Source organism: Neomonachus schauinslandi, chromosome 11 (assembly GCF_002201575.2).
Source record: "Neomonachus schauinslandi chromosome 11, ASM220157v2, whole genome shotgun sequence".
In the NCBI taxonomy this organism is placed as follows: Eukaryota; Metazoa; Chordata; class Mammalia; order Carnivora; family Phocidae; genus Neomonachus; species Neomonachus schauinslandi.
Window position 1 is genome coordinate 102196206 of NC_058413.1, and position 27498 is coordinate 102223703.

General features: G+C 39.9%; 1 protein-coding gene across 11 annotated transcripts in view; it reads right to left on the reverse strand.

The window, feature by feature from the left end:
* DLAT (dihydrolipoamide S-acetyltransferase) overlaps positions 1-24524 on the reverse strand; it is a 31488-nt gene extending 6964 nt beyond the window's left edge. For 2 of the 11 annotated variants that reach the window (XM_044919180.1, XM_021696386.1), the window contains exons 1-11: positions 24143-24524; positions 23559-23660; positions 23126-23250; positions 22814-22967; positions 19689-19815; positions 17774-17961; positions 16139-16292; positions 5564-5631; positions 4318-4410; positions 3861-3968; positions 848-963 (exon numbers count right to left, since the gene is read on the reverse strand). In XM_044919180.1, coding sequence (XP_044775115.1) covers positions 848-963; positions 3861-3968; positions 4318-4410; positions 5564-5631; positions 16139-16292; positions 17774-17961; positions 19689-19815; positions 22814-22967; positions 23126-23250; positions 23559-23660; positions 24143-24421 — 1514 coding nt within the window. In that variant the 5' untranslated portion in view covers positions 24422-24524. Of the gene's footprint in view, positions 1-847; positions 1000-3860; positions 3969-4317; positions 4411-5563; positions 5632-16138; positions 16293-17773; positions 17962-19688; positions 19816-22813; positions 22968-23121; positions 23251-23558; positions 23661-24142 lie in introns of those variants that run through there. The other 9 variants (XM_044919179.1, XM_044919178.1, XM_044919177.1 and 6 more) reach the window with 9 other exon arrangements.
* Between the last annotated feature and the right edge of the window lie 2974 nt (positions 24525-27498).

A 27498-nucleotide genomic window follows, 5' to 3' on the forward strand; every position in this document is an offset into this window, starting at 1 on the left:
ATTTATTTGTTAGAGAGAGAGAGCACAAGTAGGGGGAGTGGCAGGCAGAGGGAGAAGCAGGCTCCCCAATGAGCAAGGACCCTGGGATCATGACCTGAGCCAAAGGCAGACACTTAACCGACTGAGCCACCCAGGCGTCCCAAAATGAAATAAAATCTTAAAAAAAAAAAGTTGTATTTGCCTCTTAGAAGTAAGACCTCACATAGGTCACCATAAGCCATGAAGCAATATTCTAATGTATATACTACTATTTTAATAGAAATTAAATTAATAATAAGATTAAAAAATCTACATAGTAGAACAAGCCTCAGTGCAAGAGTCAGAATTGCTACTCACTAACATATTAATTCAGGAAAGTTATTTAACTCCTTGAATCCTCAGTTTCTTCATCTGTAAAATGGGAGTGAAAGCCCCTAGGTAATGAGGTGGCCATAAGGATTAAAATGAGAAAACATGTGAAAGACACTGAGTACCATGCCAGTCACAAGCCACCATAATATTAACAAATGTTTCTTGGTTTTGTTTTCAATTTGCCCCCATTAAAGTTCAGCAGAACTAACTGGTGAACAAAAACCATTTCAACCCTTCTTTGTAACAGTTGTTATCAACTTATTCACATCTGTAAACTTACCTCCCTCTTCTAAACTCAAAGAATTTTTAGTCTTCACTAACTAAACTTAGCATTATCTCATAAATAGTTTTACACTGTTTTCAAACTGTTTTGCCTATGGAAGTCCTCTTCCTCCCTGTATTCCATTTCTCCTTATACCCTAATACTTGTTATACATGAGATAGCACAAGAAAACTGCTGATGGATATATACTTTCCCCAGCAGTATCTTACTTACTGTCTTATAACTGTGTCCAGCCAAGAAGAATTTGCTTCAGGAACTTTTAAACATGCCAAAGCTGAAGCTTTTATGATGAAGTCATTGACAGAAATTTTGCTTCTCCCTTCTAACATCTGCAAAGACAAGAAATCATTGTAGTTTCTTAAACTCTCTTCCCAAAGACTGAAACTTGTCATCTGGCGGGGGATGGTGGGGGAAGAATACAAATGTCCTGAGGTGTAAAGGATGAAATGAAACTAAAAGTCGGTTCTTTCATCTTTTTTAACGTAGGCCTTTTCAGCTATAAGCTTCCTACTAAGCCCTCCTTTAGCTGCATCCCTTAAGTTACGGTTTATGCCTTCATTTTCACTTATCTCAACAAAACCAAAAGTTGGTTCTTTGAAAGGATCAACAAAATGATAATGTTTAGCTAGACTGACAAAAAAAAAAGAAGACTCAAATTCCTAAAATCAGAAATGAAATAGAACATTACTATGGACCCTACTGAAATAAAAAGGTTTGTAGGTAATGCTATGAACTATATCCCACAAATTAGATAATTTAGATGAAATGGAAGATTCCTAGAAAGACACGAACTGCCAAAACTGAATCAAAAAGGAATAGAACCCCTGAATCAATCTACAACTAGTAATAAAGAGACTGAATGGTAATTTAAAAACTAACCACACAGAACAGCCTAGATCCAGATGGCTTCCCCAAATGGTGAATTCTGCTAAACATTTAAAGAATATAAATTCTTGGGCGCCTGGGTGGCTCAGTTGGTTAAGCGACTGCCTTCGGCTCAGGTCATGATCCTGGAGTCCCTGGATCGAGTCCCTCATCGGGCTCCCTGCTCGGCAGGGAGTCTGCTTCTCCCTCTGACCCTCCGCCCTCTCATGCTCTCTGTCTCTCATTCTCTCTCTCTCAAATAAATAAATAAAATCTTTAAAAAAAAAAAAAAAAAAAGAATATAAATTCTTCACAAAATCTTCCAAAAAATAGAAGAGGAAACACTTCCCCCACTCATTCTATGAGGTCAGTATTAACCCAATACTAAAGCCAGACCAAAATATCACAATTAAAAAACAAAAAACAAAAAAAACAGCCCAGAAAAAACAAAACTACAGACAAATACCTCTTTAAGAATAGAGATCCAAAATCCTCAAAAAAAATTCTAGCAAACCAAATCCAGCAATATATGAAAAGGACTATTCACCATGACCAAATGGAATTTGTTCCAGGAATGCAAGGTTGGTTTAACATCTGAAAGTCAATTAATATAATAAAATACTAATAGAAAACAGAAAAAAATCACATGACCATCTCAGTAGACACAGAAAAAGCATTTGACAAAATTCAACCACCACTTCATAAAAACTAGGAATAGAAAGGAACTTCCCCAACCTGATGATAAAACAGATCTACAAAAGTTCCACAACCATCATCATATACTTCACTGGTGAAAGACTTACTTCCTCTTAAGATCAAGAACAAGACAAGGATGTCCACTTTGCCACTTCTAATCAACATTTTACTAGATGTGCTAGCCAGAGAAGTTGGGCAAGAAAAGGAAATAAAAGGCATCCAAATTGGAAAAGAAAAAGCAAAACTATCACTATTTGGAGATGACATGATTTTGTATATATAAAATCTTAAGGAACACACTAAATAAAAAACAAGGTTGCAGGATACAAGATTAATATACAAAAATCAATGCTATTTCTATACAGTAACAATGAACACTCTGAAATTTATAATAGTATTAAAAAGAACAAAATACCTAGGAATAAATTTAACAAAAGTACAAAAGCTTATACTCAAAAAACTGGACAAATTATTGAAAGAATTTAGAGAAGATTAATTAAAGTCCTAAATAAATGGAAAGACACCCCATATTCATGGAGGAGGAATGCTAAGAAGGCAGTATTCCCCATATTGATCTACAGATTCAATGATATCCCTATCCCTATAGGAAATATCCAAAATAGGCAAATCTAAGACAGAAAGGTGGTAAGTGACTGTCTAGGGTTGGGGAGGCTGGGAGGATTGGGGTGGGGGCTATGGCTAATGGGAGAATACTTTCATTTCAGGATGATGAAAATGTTCCAAAATTCATTGTGGTGATGGTCACAGAACTCTGAATATCCCAAAAGCTACTGAATCGTAAACTTTAAATGGGTACATGGTATGTGAAATATATCTAAATAAAACTGTTTAAATGAATAAAATAATACACTGGACATACATTTTTCATGTCTAATTTTCAAATAAATGTATTATAAAACAGCTGTAACATTTTGCCAATAAAAGCATGCAATCATCTCTAACTCTTGTAGCCAGTTACCTGTTAATCCTTAACTGCTTTGTTCATTCATGCATCTAATATTTGAGTACTCTGTTCTAGACATAGAATTCTAAAAGCCCTGGATATAAAGCAGTGAAAAAATGGGTAAAAATTCTACTCTTCGGCACCTTACATTCTAAAGGAGTGGATAATAAATAAATGAAACATATGGTATGTAAGATAATGATAAAGAGAAAAATAGAGAAGAACTAAAGGGAAAACTGACCACTCACCTCACTCCTCTGCCCTTAATTTTAGAATAAGGTGACTAGGGAAAACCAGAGAAGGTGATATTGAGTCAAATCCTTAAGGCAGTAAAGGAGGAAGGCAGGTGGATGCTAGAGGAAAAACATTACATGCAGAGCGAACACCAAGTGCAAAGGGACTAAAGTAGGAATATACAGGTGGAATGTTGAGGAACAGGAAGACAATCACTGGTTTTGCAGCAGAGTGAGCAAGTGGAAAAGTAGGAGGTCAGAGAGGTTATAGATAACCTGTATAATGCTGAGTGCCACTGGCCCACCCCTCTCTTCCTCTCTTTAAAAAAGTAAAATAAAATCAGAGGACACCATTTTCCATCATCAATGCACATATTTAACAAAAAATATAGGTAAAAATGTAAATGATTAGTGGGGTTAAAAACAAGAATTTTACAATTTATAGAGTTGGAATTTCCAGACCTTTTACCTTATTAAGTTCTTTCCGTACCAACAAAACTTCTCCCATATTTACATCAATGGAAAGGTAATAATGAGGTATGGTTTGCTTAGACTGCATTAACCGCTGTGCAATAACCTGAAATCAAAGAGATTAAAACATCATTTATCTTAAGCTCAGGTGAGACTTTACCTAATGCAGGGCTCTGTTTGCCCCTTTACCCTGCTCCCTGGTAATGGTTACCTCAAGCATTACCAGAACTGGAATATGCACCAGAACCTGGGCTCCTTTTAGTAGTATTTAATCAGAGCAATGTTTGTTTATCACAAGTATTTAATTGGCCAAACCAAACATCTTAAAACTAGTCATCTAAGATTCCCAACTAAAAAAAGTGTCTGCTAGCGTTTCAAACTGTGGATGCAATTGAACAATCAGAGTAAAGATGCCCCCCACAGCTTTGGTTGCAGATTTAGAGTTATAATCTTACACGACGAATGTTGCTGATTGGGACATCTGTGAAGACACCTGCAGGAATGGGTGCCACTCCTGGACCCACGGCAGGCACAGCAGCTGCTGGAGCCTATGGGCAAGTACAGAAGCTCTTAGTACCTGCTAGTGACTCTTACAGATGGCAAAGTAAACATTAAAAGGCTTACAGAAAATAGCTATTTCTATCCCAAGGGAGCAAAAGGGACTCAGATTTGTACTGTGCTTATGTAAGAAGTCTGTTTTTAATTTTTATATTTAGAATTCTGTGATGTTTTAAGTATTATTTTTCTTTGTTCAATGATTAATTTGTTAAAATAATTTTGTATTCGCAAAATTACCTTCAAGAAAAGCAGTCAAAGCATTCTTAAATTAAAAGGATTAGAGATAAACGTAAAACAGGGTAATTCACTTTTCTGAACAGTGTAAAGAAAAAACAATGATAAATCTTTCATTTTATTTATTTTAAAGATTTTATTTATTTGACAGAGAGAGAGCACAAGCAGGGAGGGTAGGAGAGGGAGAAGCAGACTCCCCGCTGAGCAGAGAGCCTGATGTGGGGCTCGATCCCAGGACCCTGGGACCATGACCTGAGCCGAAGGCAGACGTTCAACCGACTGAGCCACCCAGGCGCCCCATATCTTTCATTTTAAAACAAACATCTAGGGGCGCCTGGGTAGCTCAGTCCACTAAGTGCTCGCAAGGAGCCTGCTTCTCCCTCTCCTCCCTGCTCACGCTCGCTCTCTCTTTAATAAATAAATAAAATCTTTTAAAAAATAAATAAAGCAAACATCTAAATCACTAAATCATTTTCCTTAATTTTAGCTAATTATCTTAACACTTTAACCACCAAATAGGAAGTTGGTTGGCTATATGGATTTAATCCCTGTGTAGAATAATTACATAAAACTCAAACTCTAGTCAACAACTTGTAAGCGTGCATTTAAAAGTAGAGCCTGGATGAGAAGGAGAGGATTTGTTAGGAAAAATTTAGTACCACTTCTGAAGGAAAAAAAAAAAAGGAATGCATGTCAATGCAGCATATCATCTTTCCTTTTGTATGCTGAGTGACAGCACATTCATATCTAAATACTGCTAGCCAGTAAAATTAGACAAAAAACCCCACAATTCTGGTTAAGCTATTCCATTCATAAGTAATGTATGAAAGTGTCTAATAGGTTGGACAGCATTTTGCAGGGACAAACTACCAAAAGCAAAACAAAACAAAAACGCCAAATCTAACTCACAGGAACAGCTTTAGTAGGCACAAAAGAGTCGATATCCTTCTTGATGATTCTACCTTCTGGTCCTGTGCCTGGAAGAGATGCATAAATATCACATGTGAGAGCAGACTGCTGGTTCCTCCAGGAGATCAACACTATGATCCTGAAGTGCAAGTTCCTAAGGGTTCTCTACCAAAGACCCTCAAAGGGGTCACTCACTGCCTTACTCCTGCACCTTAACAGTCTCCCGAAGACAGCAGCTTTTGTCAATTATTAATTATAATTCAGAGTGCTCTCACTTGAGCTGTAGTGGTTCTTTTCTTTGTAACTACAGCAAATACTCTTTGTTAAGTACTTCTCTTTTAGAGTTTTACCTAAGCTGTACTTCATCTTTTCATGTTCTTTACTTTTAAGCTGGGAACTACTGACATATGAATAATGCTGAGTACAATTTATACTTCCCAAGGTCTAGCTGCCTCCTCTCTTAGTCAGCTCCGAAAAACCCTTTCTGAACCTTGAAATGGATCTCATTTGGTTTCTAGATTCACTTGATCATGAAGAATTCCCTTTGTACAAAGTCAACAGATACAACAATTGTTTCGGGCATATTAGGCAAGTTAAATTTTTCACCCCAAAATAGCCTGAGTAACTCTCAACTGCAGTGATCTCATCTTCAGAATCACTCCTTCCTTTTGTGGTCTCCATCATTTAGAGTTTCCTCACAGTGGCCAAGGTTCTAAACTGGCCTGTGTCAGAGACTGGGAATGAAGTATGTGCAAGGAAAGATCTTCAAATCCTTCACACAAGGAAAGATCTCCAAATCCTCTCACAAAGGGCTCACTTTTATTTTCACTCAATTCCTTCCTCCTCCCATCCACAACCATCCTCCCATCCACAACCAATCAGGTTTAACTTCAGGCCCAAACAGATAATTCTGAACCTTAATTCTAAGAAGACTCAGAAATTTAGTTATTAAAATACCTTTCACACTGCCCACTTCTAGAAAAAATTTGGTCAAACTGATTCATCTTCCCCCAGAGCAGACTTTTAAAAGGAGTCTTGTTGTATGCAGTTCGTCCCAACTCCTTTCCTTCATTATGAAAAATGAGTTGGCTAGGATTGTGTTTATCCTCACCCGGAGCTCTAGAACAGAGGTAGCAGTACCCCTATTAGATACCCCTCCTTTATAAACAACAGAAACCATAACCTCCCCTTACCACCAAGGCAGATCTGCCACAGCCCCTCAAGAGGAAGAAACCTGCAGTATCACCTGCCTTAGGCTGGGCTTTAGCCACCCACAAGAAATCAGGAGTCAATTGAAATCTTTTAAATCTTTTTGCCTATCTCATGAAGAAGGCACAACAGGCCATCATAAAGCAATATGGCTTAAAGGTAAGAACGCCAGACTAGGAGTAAAAAATGTAGGGTTGTTGTCAAATATAAATTAGAAAACTAGAGTCACTTAATCTCTTCTGGTCTTTAGTCTCATCTGTAGGATAAAGATTCTAATACCGGCCCCTGCTCAAAGGAAGGCTGTGAAGATAAAATGGGATAGTGATGTGAACGTGCTTTGCCTCAAATAAATATGAAACATGTATGAGCAGTTGTGAGACAAATCAAACTCTGAACATTAGGGTTTAGGCTTTAAAACAGTTTCTCCCCAAATGATTACATTTTGGTCATATTTGCTAAGTTATCTGTCCCTCCTAGGAGGGAAGGGGAACTGGAGACTGAGTTTAACAACTTACGGCCAAGGATTTAAATAACCATGCTTCTTACAGAAACTTCCATAAAAACTCTTTTAAAAAAACAAGATTTGGAGCTTCTGGGTTGGTGAACACATCAATGTGCTGGGTGGGTGGTACTCCCAGAGAGGGCATGGAAGCTCTGCACCCATCTCCCCTACAACCCTTGCCCTATGCATCTCTTCTATTGACTGTTGCTGTGTGGTATCCTGTACGATAAACTAGTAATGGTACATACAGTGCCTTCCTGAGTTCTGTGAGTCCTTCTAGTGAATTCGCATACATGAGGACTTCAACTGACATCAGAAGTGGGGGCAGTCTTGTGGGACTGAACCCTTAACCCTGTAGAGCCTGACATTAACTCTGGAGAGTTAGTGTCAGAATAGAACTGAAGTGTTAGATACCCAGGTGGTGGCAGAGAATTGACTGCTGGTGTGGAAAAAACATATCTGGTGACAATCACTGATCCTCTCAACTCACTTATTCTAGACCATTCCCTCTTACTGCAAAATTTCTTCAACCTCACCAAGACCCCCCATTCCACTGCCTCAACTGCTCTCATCATCATTTCCCTATCATCTTCACCTCTTCCTCACCCCACTTACACTGGGTATCACGGTTATACTCACTCGCTGGTCAAACTCTAAACTGTCTGCCTTCTCAATGGCAGCATCAGAGTAGCTTAATGCTGTTGGGATCAAAAAAGTGCACACATAGGGGCGCCTGGGTGGCTGAGTCGGTTAAGCATCCGCTTTTGATCTCAGCTCTGGTCTTGATCTCAGTCTCAGGGTTGTGAGTTCAAGCCCCGCATTGGGCTCCATGCTGGGCGTGAAGCCTACTTAAAAAAAAAAAAAAAAAAGTACACTTAGATGACTAATTATACTCTAAATTCAGAGCCACAAACCTGAAATAGGAATGTTTTTCTATTTCTTTGTGTCATCTTCAATTTCTTTCATCAGTGTTTTATAGTTTTCAAAGAATAGATCTTTTACTTCTATAGTTCGGTTTATTCCGACTATCTTAGGGTTTTTGGTGCAACTGTAAATGGGACTGATTCCTTGATTTCTCATTCTGTTGCATCACTGGTGTATAGAAATCCAAGAGATTTCTGTATGTTGATATTGTATGCCGTGACATTACTGAAATCGTCTATCAGTTCTAGCAATACTCTGGGGAGTCTTTTGGGTTTTCTATATAGAGGATCATATCATCTGCAAATAGTCGCAGTTCTACTTCTTCCTTGCCAATTTGGAAGCCTTGTCTGACTGCTGAGGCTAAGACTTCAGTGGTGAGAGCGGACACTGTGTCTTGTTCCTGACCGTAGAGGAAAAGCTCTCAGTTGTTCCCCACTGAGGATGGTATTAGCTATGGGTTTTTCATGTATGGACTTCATGATGTTGAGGTATGTTTCCTCTATCCCTACTTCTTTGAGGGTTTTTATCATGAATGGATTTGTACTTTGCCAAATGCTTTTCTGCATTTAGAGGACCAAATGGTTCTTATCCTTTCTTTTATTAACTGGTGTATCATGTTGGTTAATTTGTAAGTATTGAACCACCCTTGCAACCCAGGAATAAATCCCCCTAGATTGTGGTGAATGATTCTTTTAATGACTGTTGGATTCGATTTGCAAGTATTTTGTTGAGAATTTTTGCATCCATGTTCATCAGGGATATTGGCCTGTAGGTTTTTTTAGTGGAGTCTTTGTCTGATTTTGGTATCAGGGTACTGCTGGCCTCATAGAATCAGTTCAGAAGTTTTCCTTCCATTTCTATTTTTTGGTATAGTTTGAGAATAATAGGTATTAAGTCTTCTTTAAATGTTTGGTAGAACTCCCCCGTGAAGCCATCTGGCCGTGGACCTTTGTTTGGGAGATTTTTGATTACTGATTCAATTTCTTTGCTGGTTATTGTCTGTTCAAGTTTTCTATTTCTTCCTCTTTCAGTTTTGGTAGTTTATATGTTTCTAGGAATTTATCCATTTCTTCCACATTGTCCAATTTGTTGGCATATTCTTTTACAATCCTTTTTATTTCTGTGGTATTGGTTTTCTCTCATTTGTGATTTACTTGGGTCTTTTTTTTTTTTAAAGATTTTATTTATTTATTTGACAGAGAGAGACACAGCGAGAGAGGGAACACAAGCAGGGGGAATGGGAGAGGGAGAAGCAAGCTTCCTGCGGAGCAGGGAGCTCGACGCGGGGCTCAATCCCAGGACCCGGGGACCATGACCCGAGCCAAAGGCGGACGCTTAACGACTGAGCCACCCAGGCGCCCCTCTCTTTTCTTTTTGGTAAGTTTGGGGAGAGGTTTATCAATTTTATTTTTTTATTTTATTAATTTTTTCCAAGAACCAGCTTCTGATTTCATTGATGTTCTACTGTTTTTTTTAGTTTCTATATCAATATTTCTGCTCTAATCTTTATTATTTCCCTTCTTCTGCTGGCTTTGGGCATCATTTATTGTTCTTTTTCTACATCCTTTAGGTATAAGTTTAGGTTGTTTGAGATTTTTCTTGCTTCTTGAGGTAGGCCTGTATTGCTATATACTTCCCTCTTACGACTGCTTTTGCTGCAAACCCAAAGGTTTTGGACCACCGTGTTTTCATTTTCATTTGTTTCCGTGTGTCTTTTTTTATTTCTTCTTTAATTTCCTGATTGACCCATTCATTTGTTAGTAGCATGTTGTTTAATCTCCATGTATTTGTGGCATTTCCAAATTTTTTCTTGTGGTTGACTTCAAGTTTCACAGTGTTGTGGTAAAAAAATATGCATGGCATGATCTCAATCTTTTTGTACTTGTTGAGGCCTGATTTGTGACCTAGTATGTGATCTATTCTGGAGAATGTCCCATGTGCACTTGAAAAGAATGTGTATTCTGCTGCTTTTGGATGAAATGTTCTGAATATATGTTAAGTCCATCTGGTCCAGTGTGTCATTCAGAGCCATTGTTTCCTTGTTGATATTGTTTAGATGATCTGTCCATTGATGTAAGTGGGGTGTTAAAGTCCCCTGCTATTACTGTATCATTATCAATGAGTTTCTTTATGTTTGTTATTGTTTTACATATTTGGGTGCTCCGAAGTTGGGGGCATAAATATTTACAATTGTTAGATCTTCTTGTTGGATAGTCCCTTTTATTATGATATAGTCCCCTTCTTCATCTCTTGTTACAATCTTTGATATAAAATCTTGTTTGTCCGATTTAAGCACTGTTACTCTTTCTTTTGGTGCCATTTGCATAATAAATGTTTCTCCATCCCCCACTTTCACTTTTTTAAAATTTTTATTTTTTATCCTTAAGTAATCTCCACACCCAATGTGGAGCTTAACCCACAACCCCGAAATCAAGAGTCACATACTCCACCAACTGAGCCAGCCAGGTGCCCCACTATCCCCTTTAAATTTGCAGGTGTCTTTAAGTCTAAAGTGAGTCTCTTGTAGGCAGCATATAGATGGGTCTTGTTTTTTATCCATTCTGACACCCTGTCTTTTGCTTGGAGCATTTAGTTCATTTACTTCAGAGTAATTATTGATACTCTTTTTAGTGCCATTTTATTACTTGTTTTGTTGTTGTTTTTGGAGATTTTTCTTGGTTCCTTTCTTATCTTTGTCAACTTTTGGTCTTTCCTTCCTACTCAAAGAATCCCCCTCAGTATTTCTTGCAGGACTGGTTTAATGGTCACGAACTCCTTTAGTTTTTGTTTGCCTGGGAAGTGTGTGTGCGTGCGTGCGTGCGTGTGTGTGTTTTAAGTAGGCTCCACGCTTGGTGTGGAACCCAACACAAGGCTTGAACTCACAACCCTGAGATCAAGACCTGAGCTGAGATCACCCAGGCACCCAGATTTTCTGGGAAACTCTTTTTTTTTTTTTTTTAAGATTTATTTATTTTAGAGAAAGAGGGGAGGGGCAGACGGAGAAGGAGAGAGTCTTAAGCAGACTCCTTGCTGAACATGGAGCCCGTTGCAGGGCTCAATCTCAGGACCCTGAGATCATGACCTGAGCCGAAACCAAGAGTCAGACGTTTAACCAACTGCACCACCCCAGCGCCCCTGTCTGGGAAACTCTTCATCTCTTCTTCTATTCTGAATGACAGCCTTGCTGGATAGAGTGTTCTTGGCTGCAGATTTTTCCCATTCAGCATGTTGAATACATCATGCCACTCTCTTCTGTTGTGCCAAATTTCTGTGGAGAGATCTGTAGCTACCCTTATGGGTCTTCTAAGTTAAGGACTTCTTTTGTCTTGCTGCTTTTAGGATTTTTTTTTTTTATATCACTATGTTTTGCAAATTTAACTACAGTATGTCTTGGTGTTGGCCTGCTTTTGTTGATTTTGATGGGAGTTCTCTGTGCCTCCAGGATTTGGTTGTCTGTTTCGTTCCCCTGACTACAGAAGTTTTCAGCTATTATTTCCTCAAATAAACCCTGTGCCCCCCTTTCTCTTCTTCTTCTTCTTCTTCTTCAGGGACTCCTATGATATGAATGTTATTATGTCTGATTGAGTCACTGAGTTCCCTAAGTCCACTCTTGTGATCCATCATTCTTCTTTTGTTCAGCTTCATTATTTTCCATAATTCTAGTCTCTGCATCACTTATTCGTTCCTCTGCTTCTTCTATCCTAGTGGTCATTACATCCAGCCAGTTTTGAATCTCAGTTATTGCATTTTTCATTTCTGCCTGATTGTTTTTTAACTCTTTTACTTCTGCAGTCTGAGTCTCCCTGATGTTTTCCATGCTGTTCTCAAACCCAGCGAGTATCCTTATGATTGTTGTTTTAAATTTTCCACCAGGCATATTACTTATATCTGTTTCGATTAATCTCTGGTCATGACCTTTTCTTGTTCTTTCTTTTGGGATGAATTCCTCCACCTTGGCATTTTGTCTAGGTCTCTGTCTTGTGTGTGTTAGAAAAGCCTGTTATAGGGGCACCTGGGTGGCTCAGTTGTTAAGCGTCTGCCTTAGGCTCAGGTCATGATCCCAGGGTCCTGGGATCGAGCCCCGCATCGGGCTCCCTGCTCTGTGGGAAGCCTGCTTCTCCCTCTCCCACTCCCCCTGCTTATGTTCCCTCTCTCGCTATCTCTCTCTGTCAAATAAATAAATAAAATTTTTTTTAAAAAAAAAGAAAAGCCTGTTATATTTCCTGCTCCAGAGAGTAATGGCTTCAAGAAGAAGTCATACAGTGCCCAGGGCCTGGCACTGCAGGGAGTGTCTCTAGCGTGCTGTGTGCACTCTGCCGCTGCATGCTGGCTGCTCTATCCGTCAGTCAATCCTTGCCTAGAGTGGGCAGTGTTTGGACCCTGGTCAGAGTATGGCGAGTTTCAACTAGGTATGCTCTGATCCATTTGTTAAATGAGACCCGATGCTACTTCCGCTAGAACTGAAGCTTTGCAGAGCTCTATGGTCAGGAGATATGGTATGTGCGAGGGTCTGTGCTGATCTTCTGGGGAAAGGACCTGCTGCGCTGGTTCTTAGGCACACGTGCGTGAGAAAAGCAGTACCAGCAGAGCACAGGGGGATGGGACTTGGTGTAAGCAGGTCAGGCAGCAAGTGTTGGGACTGTGCTATTTACTGAAGTTGGTTTATGCTGAGGGGTGGGGGAGGGAAATGGCACTGGCTGGCTCTTTTTCTCCCCATAGAGGGAACACCACCTCTCAGAAGCGCTCCAAGAAGAGCTAACAAGTCTCTCCCCATGTGCTTTAGGCAATCCTCAGATCACACCATCCACCCTAGGGTTGCTTGCCTGCCTGCTCTCTTAAGAATAGGGCAGTGCGCTCAGGGCTCTATCCTAGCCAAGCCTGTGGACCTCTAAAACTCCAGTCTTTGAGCCCTGCTGGTTGCCAAAACTCATAAAAATCAGCCCCTCTCCTTTTCCCAACCAATGGCTTTGGGGAAGTATTCTCCTTATATGTATCCCTGTGTGCTCCATTCTCCTGCCTCTCTTCGCAACCCATGATCCGTTTCTCCCCCAAACCACATCTCCTCACTTCCTACCTTCCTTGATGTTGCCTCCTCTCCCCCTCTAGTTGTGCAGTTTGTTCTATCAGTCCTCACGTTGATTTCTTGGATATTTGGAATGACCTGATAGTTATCCAGCTGTGTTCAAAGGACAAGACAAACCTAGGGTCCTCCTGCTGCCATCTTAGCTCCTGCCCTCCACAGCAAAGCTTTCTGAATGAGTTGTCCACAATGCTGTTTCCACTTCTCCATCCACTTTCTACTTTTCAGTCTACCCAGACAGGCTCCCACCACACCTCTGTTTTGAAATAACTGCTGTCAAGTCCCCATGTACCATTCTTTCTAAGTTCTGTTGATTCTGTCAAAAAAATTTCTCAAAGCTTTCCATTTCTTTCCATTTCCACTCTGACCATGCTTGTCTAAGTCACCACGGTCGGTTCCAGCAACAGCATCTTAACAGGGACCACGGCTTTCATTTAACCCATTTGCACAAAGCAGCCAAAATGATTTTTTTTAAATATAAGTTTATGTCACTTCCTTCTTTTAACCCTTTAGTGGCTTCCTGCTATGCTTTAAATAAAATTCAAATTCTACCATGACCTGTCAAGTCCTCGTTCTCACCCCTATGTTTCTTTCCAACCTCACCTAGTATCACTAGACCCTCTGCCTGCTATGCTCCATTAACACTGGCCTCCTTTATGTTCCTCAAACGTGCCAAGCTCTCTCCCACTTCAGATTGTGTACTACTGGTCTGTCCCCAGTTCTTCACACGGCTGGCTCACAGCGGACTCCTCCTCATCTTTCACGTCAGATCAAATGTCACCTCATCAGAAAGATCTTCCCCAACCACCACATCTAACAGCAGTCAGGCTGCACGTATATTCACCCTGTCACTCAATAGTGTTTCACTTGGTTTATTCTCTCTTGACATTTGGATCATCCTAGGTAATCACAAGTTATTTTCATTATTATAGCTAATAGCTGTATATGCTTTCTATGTGCAGGCACTGTTTGTTAACTTAGTTCACCCTCACAACCTGTAAGGCATTATTTTTACATACAAATGAAGAAATTGAGACACAAAAGGTCACACAGGTCGTGTACAGCAGAGCTGGGGTTCAAACCTGAGCATTCCAGTTCCAGAGCCCATACTCTTTTTTTTTTTTTTAAAGATTTTATTTATTTATTTATTTGAGAGACAGAGAGAGAATGAGAGAGGGGAGGGTCAGAGGGAGAAGCAGACTCCCTGCTGAGCAGGGAGCCCGACGTGGGACTCGATCCCAGGACTCCAGGATCATGACCTGAGCCGAAGGCAGTTGCTTAACCAACTGAGCCACCCAGGCGCCCCCAGAGCCCATACTCTTAATTACTATGCTGTACTCCCTGTTTAACTCTTTATTTTTGTTAGCATAAGCATCTGAAACTGAAATCTTGTCTGTCTTATGAACAAATGACGCACACACAAGACTCAGTGCATATTGGTTTAAATAGTAGTAAATGAATGACCTAACTCTAATTGCCTGGTAAGAATATGGGGACTTTCCCACTTGTATCTTTGGTACAGCAGCCAGTGTTGCCAAGTATCTCATAAATGATCCTTCTTTACTTGTCTAAATTCTTTTGATATAATTATTAACCCAGTCCCTCCTCTCCTTAAAATTTATTCCAGCTTACATTGCTGTCCCTAATTCTAGTCACATATACATAAAAAGTGGCACTATGCCAGTGAAATAACATAAAAATGGAAAAAAGCATCTTCAAATATTTTAAGAATCCTCTGAAGGCCAAAAAATTTACAATATTCTATTCTTATTCTTTGGGGACTGGCTTGCCTTCTAACCACACAACAAAAGACAGCAAACAGATGACAACCAGCACTGAGTGCCCACAGCTGGACAACTGGGGAAATAACCAGTGTCTAGACTCAAACTGGAACTTTACTACTTAACAGAAAGGGAGATCCCTAAAGAGTATTTTCTTATCCAAAGAATGGTGAATGATAATTCTTACTTCAAGAAATGTCATGCTAAACGTGGCAATTCAGTGACTAGCACACAGTAGTAGCCATCAAACCAGGCTTCAGGATTAGTAATTTCCCTTCTCCAAGTATCTTAATTACCTTACATTACATTTGAGCTCAAAAATATTTATTTAAATACCAGGCAATAATATTAATATGAACAGAACTAACATTTATCGAGTACCTGTTACATTCTAGATACTGTCGTAGGCCCTCTGACTGTTTTAATGTGCCCTATTATTTCAGTTTTACAGATGGAAAAGCAGATGGTTTAAGTAATTCATCTACAGACATACACAAGTTAAGTAATTCACCTAAAGTCTTATCACAGAGAAGATGATAAAGCCAGGCGTAAACCCCAAATGATCTGATTCAAGACCCCATGCTCTTATCAGTAAGCTATACTTTCTCTTTGGAGAGAAAAAAATATGAATAAGACATTTTCCTTTGCCCTCAAGGAACTTCAGTTTTATATGAATTTTATTATTCAAAGTCATTTCAAGTCACCCCAGGTTTATGTTTTATGCTGTGTACTGCTAGATTCAGCCAGCCTTGCACCAGCAGAGATTTCTTATTACATAGTCAAGTCCTAAAACTCAACTCCGCTGAACAAGCATATTATACTTTCAGTAAAAATTAAGCAGTTCCCATAAACTGAGAAAGAAAACAGCACCTCCATTATACAGGTAGATCCTAGATGGATTAAATACAGCACAGTAAGTTTCCCTACCTGTGGTGGCAACAAAGGAGATTACTTCCCTCCCTCACCCTTTTCTGCACTATTCCAAATAAGATGACTGTACAGAGTTGTCTTGCCAGTCTTAAGAAGGAATCTCAAGTAAATTTTATCTTTACAACCCCATTCCATAGAGACAAACTTACCTTTTACATATGTAAGATCAATCCCTTTCTCTGCTGCCAATTTCTTTGCAAGAGGGCTAGCAAACACCCTCCCCTTGGGTCCAGCAGGAGGAGCTGGGCGGGTGGCTGAAGGTGCAGGCGCTGCAGGCTGGGGAGTTGGAGGAACAGGGGCCACCTTTTGAAAAAAGTTACAAATCGTTCATTCACCACTGTAAAGACTGGTCTGAAAGATTAAGAGCTTACATTTACTAAGAAATCAAAATAACTTTTATCTTTCTCCCAAAGATCATTATGCATATTTTTCCTGCTTAACCAACATAATATAGCAATGTGAAGAATAATAATATAACCTCATGTCAAAGACAGAACCACATTATCTTACACCCTGATAACATGGAGAGACATGGAATTTAATACTGCTAACCAGTATGTAATATCCTTACAAACTTTCTTTACTTTCATCTCTTGCTGTTTTTTTATTCTCATTCTCTTTCATGACCAACATGGTTCTGTTTTTACTTAACCTCATTTCAAAATAATAAATTGTGCTGGAAGGTTCCATGTTGAAAGTACGTTAAGAAGTAACTACTATTTGCCAGCTCCCCACAAATGTAGGGAAGTCAGAAATCAAGTTTTCTCTGACAGAAATGTGTACTTAGTCTAAACTCACATGATTCTAACACGTACAGAAGCCTCGTCATAGTGTTATCTAGGCCTGAGGTGCGTACATTTTAGATATATAGTGTATATGCTGTACAGCATACACAACAGGACTAGAGTCTATGCAAAACAAGCCATGTTATGTCAAGGTTCTAATGTATTATAAAGATAAGCTTGACCCACTATCGTAAGTGAATACCAAGAGTACTGACAGTAACGAAGATTAACTGACCCTCCAACAATACGAGTCTGAACTACACAGGCCCACTTACACACGGATTTTTTTACAGTACCAATACTATAAATGTATTTTCTCACCCTTACAATTTTCTTAATAACGTTTTCTCTATTGTGCTTTAAGATTATGGCATATAATATGTATCATATACATTTACTATACAAAATATGTGTCAATTGACTGTCTACTGTCTATGTGGTCAGTAAGGCTTCCAGCCAACAGCAAGTTTATTAGTAGTTAAATCTGGGTGGAATCCAAAGTTATACAGAGATTTTCAAGTGCGCAGTGTTGGTGCCCCAGATCCCATGTTGTTCATGAACAACTGTATACAGTAATTGCCATATGCATATCTATACCTAAAGCAGAAAAAAACATGTCACCTCAGCTTTGTTCTCAGCAGGACTCAAGACAGCAAGAAAAAAAAAAAAGCTACAAGGATCCAACAACCGACTATTAGGGGCATGGTGCACGGCCACATACCTTGTAGATCTCCACAAAAGCTCATGATATTTTTTTTTTTTAAAGGTTTTTAAAAATATCTTAAGTAATCTCTACACCCAATGTGGGGCTCAAACTCACAATCCCGAGATCAAGAGTTGCAGGCTCTACCAACTGAGCCAGCCAAGCGCCCCTAACCATCTCCTTCCTCATTTATAGAATCTGAGAGCTGGTAGAAACCTAGAATATCATCCAATCTAATCCCTTAATTTAGAGACGAATATGGTTAAGTGTTCCCTCAATTCTAGAAGCATACCTACCGGGGGTGGGGTAGATGGTGGTGCTTGTGGTTTTAAATCAGTTACTTCAGTTGGCCTATAGTCAGCAAACGCTGGTATATCTTCCTCTTTTTCTACAATGATACAAAGTGGGGTTCCTAGAGGTACATCTCTTGTGCCTTCAGGGATCAGGATTTTTGCCAGGTAACCCTCCTCCTGTACTTCAAAACCTTAAATAGAAAGAAAGACCATCATGGAATTTAAAGGACTCCACTATCCCACCAAACTCAAAGCACAGTTTTAAGTAAAAAGCTCTTCTCCTTCTAACTTGCTATATAACCTTTTGTGAGTTAATGTCTCTGTGTCTCAGCTTCTTTAGCTACAAAACGGGAATTACAATAATACCTACCTCATAGAGATGCTATAAAAATTATTATTTTTCAAGTACTTAGAAACAGTACCTGGTATAAATACTAAATAAATAGCTGTTAATTAAAACTATGAGAGATTTAGACAGTAGTTAGTTCTGAACATTTTCTTTAAAACATCTCTAAGAGAAGCCGCTATGCAGACCCACAAGACTCCAAGATGACATCAACTGCACCAATACGGCATCAGCTGTACTTCTAAAAATCAGAACCACATGGACGTTAAATTAAGGGAGCTACGAGAACTGACAGTGATGTGGGATTATGCGCTGAAAAGTATCTTTGGAGTTTTCAAAGAAGTTATATTTGGTATTCAACTAAATATTTCAGTGTGAAGAAATATGGCATTACTAGGGTTTCTATGGTGTTGACAACTTACATTTTATTCAGTGATTGCTCTTCTGATAAAGAACTCAAAAATGAAGCGTTACAAAAGTAAAACTAAAAGAAGACATTGCAGAGAACAATTTTTGCCTTACAGATCTCTTGGCTTTCTGTTGTGCCCCTCCCTGACAAACACATCTTTGATGAATCCTTCCCTTTTCCAGTTAAGAATTAATATCCAATAAAAGCTATGTTAAAAAAAAAAAAAAAAAAGACTCCAAGGCCACAAGAGAGTTTAAGGAATTTGACAAAGGTAATGCTTCTCCAGTGACTACCAGAGTCTCGAATACCATCTCTATAGCAATTCTGGCAAAGCAGATCTATTGTTACCAAGGGGTTTTGTTTGTTTCTAACAAACAGAATCATTTCTTCTAATAAAATCTGTCGGTTGGAACACAATATGCAAAAAGATAAAAAGGAGTTGCTCTGGTGAAAGTTGGGGAAAGGGTCAGGGCAAAGTAGAGTCCTATTCATTAAGTCTCCTTTGCCCCAAGGTGCCATCAAGGAACCATGGAGTTTGAAGAACACAATCTAAAAATCACCATTGCAGAGGATGCCTAGAATCGCCCACTGCATCTTTGGGGACTGGATAGGAAAGAATAGATCTACTAATATCTATAAATATTATCACAAATAATAGGTGGGCTTTGTTCTGAGCATAAAAATGAATGAGAAAGTGAATATATGGAAATGCACTATGATGTGTAAACAGGTACATATACATTCTATCTCAAACTTTGAAACTATGAAAGCAATCCAAATCCTGGTTTCAGTTTTCCCTCAAAGTCATCTTTGCTATTTTCCTGGATGAAAGTAATTTTCTCCCGTTTCCTTTTCTCCCCCTTGCCCAATTTAAAGAATAGCAGTGCTGATATAGTTTCTCAGTAACATAATAAGGCGAAGAAGCAGACTCTAGATAAAAATAATCTCTAAGTTGACATATCCTTGATTCATGAAAAGTACAGCATGCAACTGACAAATTCCACTATGCACACTTCTGTCATGGCACAGCCTGTTCCAGGAAATGAATCCCCAAAATTAAAATTTTTCGTGTTATCACTCACTCATTATAGGATAGGACGGCAATCCTCTTCCCTCACTGGAAAACTCAGTGCCTCAACCATTAAGAGCTGAAGAAATCTCACCTATAGTTGCCTTGTCAGTCTCTATCTCTGCCAATAAATCTCCTTCACTTAGCTTCTCACCCACTTTTTTTTCCCATCTCTGAACTGTGCCCATGGTCATGGTGGGAGAGAGGGCAGGAAGAACCACCTGTAGAAACAAACACATATTATTGCTTAACACATTATTAAAGCCTTGGACACAATGGCACTTAGGCAAGCTTCAGTAGTTTTACGGAATGACAGTGACTGACGATCCAAGTTCCCACCTGTCTGATGCCCCCATAACAGCAAAAGATCAATGCCTCAATAGTGCCCCACCAGTTGAATCACCCTTCAAAGCCCAAGATTTAAGTACCAGTGATACTCTGACCTCCCCCCCTCCACCAAAGTTAAAAGCAAGGGGTAGACTAAGAAAGATTTCTTTCTAGATAGTCAAAATTAATTCCTCAACTACATATTTAAGCACAGAGCATCCTTTCATCTTTTTTATTACTTAGATTAAGCTAGAAATTTTCATTTTCACAGAATGATCTTGGTTTACACGATTCCATTAAAATTTTGCTGTGCTCTGTATTAGCATCTATCTTTTCACTCAGAGGAAACTGCATTTCTCCCAAACTTCCCAAAAAAGAATATTATGTAAAATTATACACCAACAAATTGGACAACCTAGAAGAAATGGGTAAATTACTAAAACATACAACGTTCTAAATCAGGAAGAAACTGAAAATTTGAACAGACTGATCACCAGCAATGAAACTGAATCAGTAGGGCGCCTGGGTGGCTCAGTTGGTTAAGCGACTGCCTTCGGCTCAGGTCATGATCCTGCAGTCCCGGGATCGAGTCCCACATCGGGCTCCCTGCTCAGCAGGGAGTCTGCTTCTCCCTCTGACCCTCCTCTCTCTCATGCTCTCTGTCTCTCATTCTCTCTCTCACAAATAAATAAAATCTTTAAAAAAAAAAAAAAGAAAGAAACAATCAGTAATCAAAAAACTCCCAACAAACAAATGTCCAGGACCAGATGGCTTCCCAGGTGAATTCCACCAAACATCTAAAGAATAGTCAACACATATTCTGCTCAACTATTACAAAAAATAAGAGGAAGAAAAGTTCCAAATTCATTCTACAAAGCCAGCCCTGATACCTAAACCACCAAAAACAAACAAACAAACTACAGGCCAATATCTCTGATAAACAAAGATGCAAAAATCCTTAACAAAATATGAGCAAACCGAACCCAACAATACATTAAAAAAAATTCACCACAATCAAGGGGACTTATTCCAGGGATGCAAGAGTGGTTCAATATTCACAAATCAATGTGATATATAAGATTAATAAGAGAAAAGATAAAAAACATATGATCATCTCAATAGATGCAAAAAAAAAGATCTGGCAAAGTACAACAACCATTCATGATAAAAACTCTCAACGAAGTGGGCATAGAGAGAAGATACTCAACAAAATAAAGGGCTTATACAACAAACCTACAGGTAACATCACAATCAATAGTGAAAAACTGAGAGCTTTCCTTCTAAGATCAGGAACAAGGTATCCTGGATGTCCATTCTCACCACTTTCATTCAATATAGTACTGGAAGTCCTAGTCACAAGCAATCAGACAAGAAAAAGAAAGAAAAGGCATCCAAATTGGTAACTATGGCAGGAAAAATAAATAAATAAAGGAAATAGTCACTTCCACCCCAATAAAATCTAAACATCAGACTGGCTGATCTCATGAAACATTGCTTTGCTATTTATATGGTTTGTGTGTCTACCGAATTTGGATGCTTACCCAGTTATTATGGGTTTTGTTTGCTATCTTCTTAGTTTTTTATATCTAATTAGCAAGAGGATTATTCTGAGAGAAAAATCATTTCAATTAATGTCTTGGGAAAGAGGAAAAAGAAGAAAAACTTAGAACTCTAATTAGAAAATATTTTTTTAACGTTTTTCTTGTTCAGAATTTGTCATCTCCATCTACTTTTTTTTTTTTTTTAAGATTTTATTTATTTATTTAACTGACAGAGAGAGAGAGATAGCTAGAGAAAGAACACAAGCAGGGGGAGTGGGAGAGGGAGAAACGGGCTTCCCGCCAAGCAGGGAGCCCGATGCAGGGCTCGATCCCAGGACCTGGGATCATGACCTGAGCTAAAGGCAGCCGCTTAACCAACTGAGCCACCCAGGTGCCCCATCTCCATCTACTTCTTAAAAACCACTGGAGCCAATAATCTCCATACAGATCTTTAAAGATAATTAAGATACCACTGTAACACTTGCACACAAAGCCACAGATATAAAATGGAGAGAAATGAAGTGTGTTTTATGTAGTGAGATAGAGTTTACTGAATAGGATGAAACAAATGTGTGACCTGAACACCACACAAAACTTCAAAAGTGGCTGTTAATAAAAGACCATGATTAGAACATTATGTCCAAAAAATAAAATGATTCCTATACAGAAATTTCTACAAATAAACTAAGTGAAAGAAAAGCTTTAGTCTTAATCCTTTAGAAAAGGGCCAGCTGCTTTTTTACCCATTTCCAATACCCAAAACACACAAATATACATGGGATTACTGTAATATCTAATAAACTGCTGTAGTTTCTTAGAAACGGATTTATTTAACAGAATATTTATTGCCTTCAACTCTTTTGTCTATTCTACACTCATACTTTAATGTCAGTTTCCTCATTAATATTACAGAACTAGTTCACCCACTCTTAGAAAATAAACACCACATGTCAAAGGAAAACATCAATTGGGGACTTTTATTCAATAGATAATACTAGAAGCCTACTAAACACTCTATTAATACAAAGAGTAGATATAAGTACAAATCATCCTCCAAATCTAATACAATGTTCTTGAATGAGAAATGCCAAGCATTATCCTATCTATTACACTGAGGCTGAGAAAGTTTAAAGGAATGTCAATGTTCACACTCCTAGAAATAATGACTAGAAATAAAACTGTTAATTTGCATACTTAAATCCCTATGTACTTTCTTCTTTTTAATCTCTTTTTAATTTCAAATGACAAGACCTAGCCATAATTAATGCCAGTTTCCAGGATGTGACGGCCATATATGAAAAATAATGAATACTAAGTTTTCTAGAGCAAACAACCAGAGGCTGAGCCTCACCTGCATGTGAGTGGGATATGAGCTACCAGGAGCCTGAGCAGAAGGTGTAGGTGGTGAAGCAGGGGCAGCAGGGGTTGGTGCTGCGGCTGCCTGTGGGGTAGATGCTGCCGAGGAATCCAATGTGTAATTTTTAAAGGCCTCAATATCCTCAGGCCTATGGAAGAGAAAGAATGTGTAAGTACAGGGGGTTATAAAGCAGATTTATCTCCCACAAAAGTAGTCTCAGAAGCCTTTAACTCCTACTTTCTCAGTTCTGGGTCAAAACACTCCACTAAGCACCTGAGTTCCACAAATTACCAAGGTACTACTCACTTTTCAACTGTGATACAGATGATCGCTCCAACTGGAACATCTCTGGTACCTTCAGCAACCAGTATCTTTGCCATGTAACACTCTTCCAGGCTCTCAAATCCGACAGTGGCTTTATCAGTTTCAACCTTTTAACAAAAAGCAGCAACTTAGGCTTAAGGCTACCAGTATGAAATTTATTAGACTGTGCCTAGAATCACACAGTTCAACAGTCATGTGAAGATAAAGCCTCTATTAATAGACCTGAAAGGAATTAGCTAAAAAATCAGCCTGGCTAGCTGCTGACAACTTATCTAACCAACCTTCTCTAATACCAAGTTGTAAAAAACATCTTAAGTTTCTTAAGCAAAAGGGATAATTACCTATACGGAAAGCTAACAGTCGGTTTAGCTAAGCCAGTTCCTTCTAACTAATTTCCATGTTTTAAACAACTTACCTCTGCAATTAGTTCACCCTCATTGATTTTTTCCCCTTCCTTTTTTTCCCAACGGGCTATGGTGCCTGCCTGCATTGTGGGGGAAAGAGACGGCAATGGAACCTGGAGGAGAAAAAGGAGAAACACTAAATTTAGAAAACGCTACCTCTCAGTCTGGCTTAATGCTTCATTCAATTGTATTTGATGCAAAGAGTGTACTGAGTCCCGTCCCACACTGGGCCCTGGGGATAGAAAGGGAGTTCCTGCCACCAGCTCTCCAGTGACAGGGTTCCTGCTCCACAGTCCCCTGGGAGCACGTAACTCAGCAGACATTCCACAAATAGCCTCAGGTTTGTAGCTCCTCTTTCAATGGAATAGATCAAGAGACGAACGCCTGGAACTCTTTTCCTTCAATGGAATAAATAGATCAGGAGAGGTAAATTGGCTCAAGAGCCACAGCAAAGCTGGGTATTGAAGAAGAGACAAATGATACATACTGGAAGAGGGATGGAAGATCACTGAAGCCTCAGAGGGAGGATCCCGAGGCTAAGAAGTCTGCCCTAAAGGACAAACGGGGTCCCGCGAAGGGCAGGTGTGGGGCTCACCTTCTGATGCGGGGGCAGGCTATAACAGCGGCGGCTGGACGATCCCAAAAGCTGCAGCAGGAGGCGATTCCTCTGTGTGGCCCACGAGCTGGGATTCCAGCCGCAGAGTGCCCGGACCCTGCCATACCCCGTGGTCCCACTACTGCAACGAGCCGGAGCCGCGCCAGCCCGCGGGGTCACGCACGGAGCTCCCGGGTCCTCCCGCAAGGCCGCCCACCGAACCCGGAATCCTGCCCTTGGGGCCGCATTCTGGGCCCGTCGAGCACAGACGCGCCACATACCGCCAGCAGCCCCCACACCCCAAAACCAACGCCGTCTCCGGAGTGACCTCTCCAAGAGCAGTGCGGCGTTGCCGTCAGCCGCGCCGCGCAGCCGCACATTGTCGTAAAACGGGCTCCAAAGATTCACTGCACCCCTCCCCAGACCAGAAATGGGTGGGACATCCGCTCTTCCTCCAGGGAATAGGGGAAAAGGTGGCCCACAGCGGGTAGGGTAACTATTTTCCAGCCACAGGGGCAGGGGCGTTCCAGCGGAGCCAATGCAGGCGCAAGTTTGGGAGAAATAAAACGCGGAGAGGGTGGAAGGTAGAGGGGTCCTAGGAGAGGCATCTCAGGGTAGGACAGGGCCTAAGCGACGGGAAAGCACGGCCGACAGGGAGGAGCTTAAAAAGACGGCGAGAGCCTGGCTGGTAGAGGCAGAATGGCTTGAGAGGTGGGCTAAGGGGGAGTGGCCAAGTTTTGAGAAAAGCTGGGAAGGGAGCCGGAGGCCGAGGGCGGTGTCACGGAGCGCTCCGGAAGACTGGCGCGCGGGGCTGTCCGAGGGGGTCAGAAGGTTCTGGTGATGTGCGGTCCGCCTCTGCTGACCCAGCCGTGGCCAGGTTTGGGGCCTCGCTCCGCGCAGCCGGGATCAATTTACAGACGTTTAATTTCAGGTTTGTAGCATAACCGGAAATCAGAGTGAACAGGTTTTCCAGCCAAGTGGTGTGAAGGGCAGCCAAACGGAAGATTCATTCCCGCGTTAAGGTGTGCTGCAGCGGGACTAAGCATGTATGCTGTGTATGAAGATACAAGTTTACAGAACAGATCTGCGTTTCTGACTTACCTTAGAATCCCTTTAAAGCGCAAAAAGCTTTGTTGTGCTTGAAGTATTTCGTACAAAACTACAGACTTTAGTATACTATCCGGTAAATAATGGAGGTTGAAGGCATGTCGTTTGAATTAATCAACGAGAAGTTATCTACAACATTTGTTAGGTATACTTCTGTTGTAGGGTTACACTACAAGTGAAAAATACCTCATTTCTAAGCTGAGGGTGACATTAGATTAGGAGGTAGCACGTGCTGTGTTTATACGTCCCCATTGTACAGATGGTCATAGAACACGAACACAAAAAATAGGAAAAACCAACGTGAAAGTATGTTAAACCTTGCTAGTAAATAAACATTTGGAAAATTAAAATAGCCAGGAGGCACTATTTCATACCTACTAAAGTAGTAAACTTTAAAAAGCAAAAACCCAGGGGCACCTGTGTGGCTTAGTCGGTTGAGCGTCTGCCTTCGGCTCAGGTCATGATCTCAGGGTCCTGGGATGGAGCCCCGCAACGGGCTCCCTGCTCAGCGGGGAGTCTGCTTCTCTCTCTCCTGCCTGCCTCTCCCCCAACTTGTGCTTGCGATCTGTCTCTCTCATAAATAAAATCTTAAAAAAAAAAAAAAGCAAAAACCCAGTATTAATGGGATTACAGAGAAAAAGCACTCCACTCGTTGAGTGGACCGAATACAATGGTTGTCTTTATAGATGGCAGTATAACAAGTAACAGACTGGGAAAAAATGTTTACATCTTTCCCCAAAAGTCTATTCTAGTACCCTTAAAGCATTCAGAATAAGGTAAAAACTGTCTTAGTGTCTCTTTAACAAAAAGAACTGATAAACATAACTCACCAAAAATGAGGAAAGTTCAGGCAGTCACAGCTGCCTAAAAGCAATATGTAGGCAATACAACTGAGAAATAAAAAATTTCCAGATTAAATGGAAAGGCACATTTGAAATTGTAAGAGTAGAGCCATTATATTACAATTATGTAAAACTGAATAACTATTGGAAGAATAATTGTGATTAGTGAAAGGGCTTATACTGTAACTTTATAAATTATGAAAATGTTTTCATGATTTTGAATTGACCAGAATATCTTACTACTTCCACTGTATTTGAATTTAATAACTGGATCTAAATTAGCCTTTGTATGATACCATCTTCAGTTTACTATTCACTTCCTTAGGTAGGATTGCTTAAACCTGGGTTTGTTATTTTTCAGTGCATAGCTGGTTTGTATTTGAATATCCTTTTTTTTAAAGAATTTATTTGTTTGACAGAAAGAGACACAAGAGAGGAAACACAAGCAGGGGGAATGGGAGAGGGAGAAGCAGGCTTCCCGCTGAGCGGAGAGCCTGATGCAGGGCTCGATGTGGGGCTCGATTCCAGAACCCCGGGATCATGACTTGAGCGGAAGGCAGACGCTTAACGACTGAGCCACCCAGGCGCCCCTTGAATATACTTTTGACAGGTGTAAATGACAGGAGGGCACAGGTCAAACCGTCTGGGCGGTAATTGTACCCCAGAGATAGGCTAGGAAATCTTAGGTTTTCAGCCCTGAGAGAATAGGTCTGAACTCCCCTAAACAGATTTGATAACAGAATTTAAGGAAAAGGCAGGCCGAAACTCTAAGGTTTGAAGTAGAGAGACTTGTAGAATGGTGACAACCGATAGGAAATGGGTAGATGGAAAGAGGAATTACTGGGTAATGAAAGATTTGAATTAAGCTCTTTACATATTTAATTTTAACATAATGACCTAATTAAAATGGCTTGTAATTAATAGTTGAAAATATGTAATTGCAAGTCAAGTAAACGCTCAGGACTACAAATGTAGATACATAAAACATTTAAATTGAAGTGAAATGAAGCTGACCTAAGTTTTAGGAAGGCAGCTTTCAAATTAGTTTGGAAATTCTGGTTCTTTTAAATATGCATTTCTGAAAGTCTCCAATTAATGTTTCTCGCTTTTTCATTCAAGACTTTTGTCATACAGCTTGTACTCAGGTTTTTATTTGTTTGCACATTTATATATAATTTCAAAAGAAGTGTTAAATCAATGAATTTTCTTTGGCAATAATAACGTGTTTTGTGCATACGTTTGAAATGCCAATGGTAAAATATCTATAGCAATAAAGTAATCCTTATCTCTGTTCCCCAGGTAATGAGTAAACATGCTACCAGGGAGATGACTTAAGGAAATTGACTTGCACTAAATGTAAATGGCTTTGCTGATTAATTTCAGTCAGTAAACACAAGTGAAAATGAT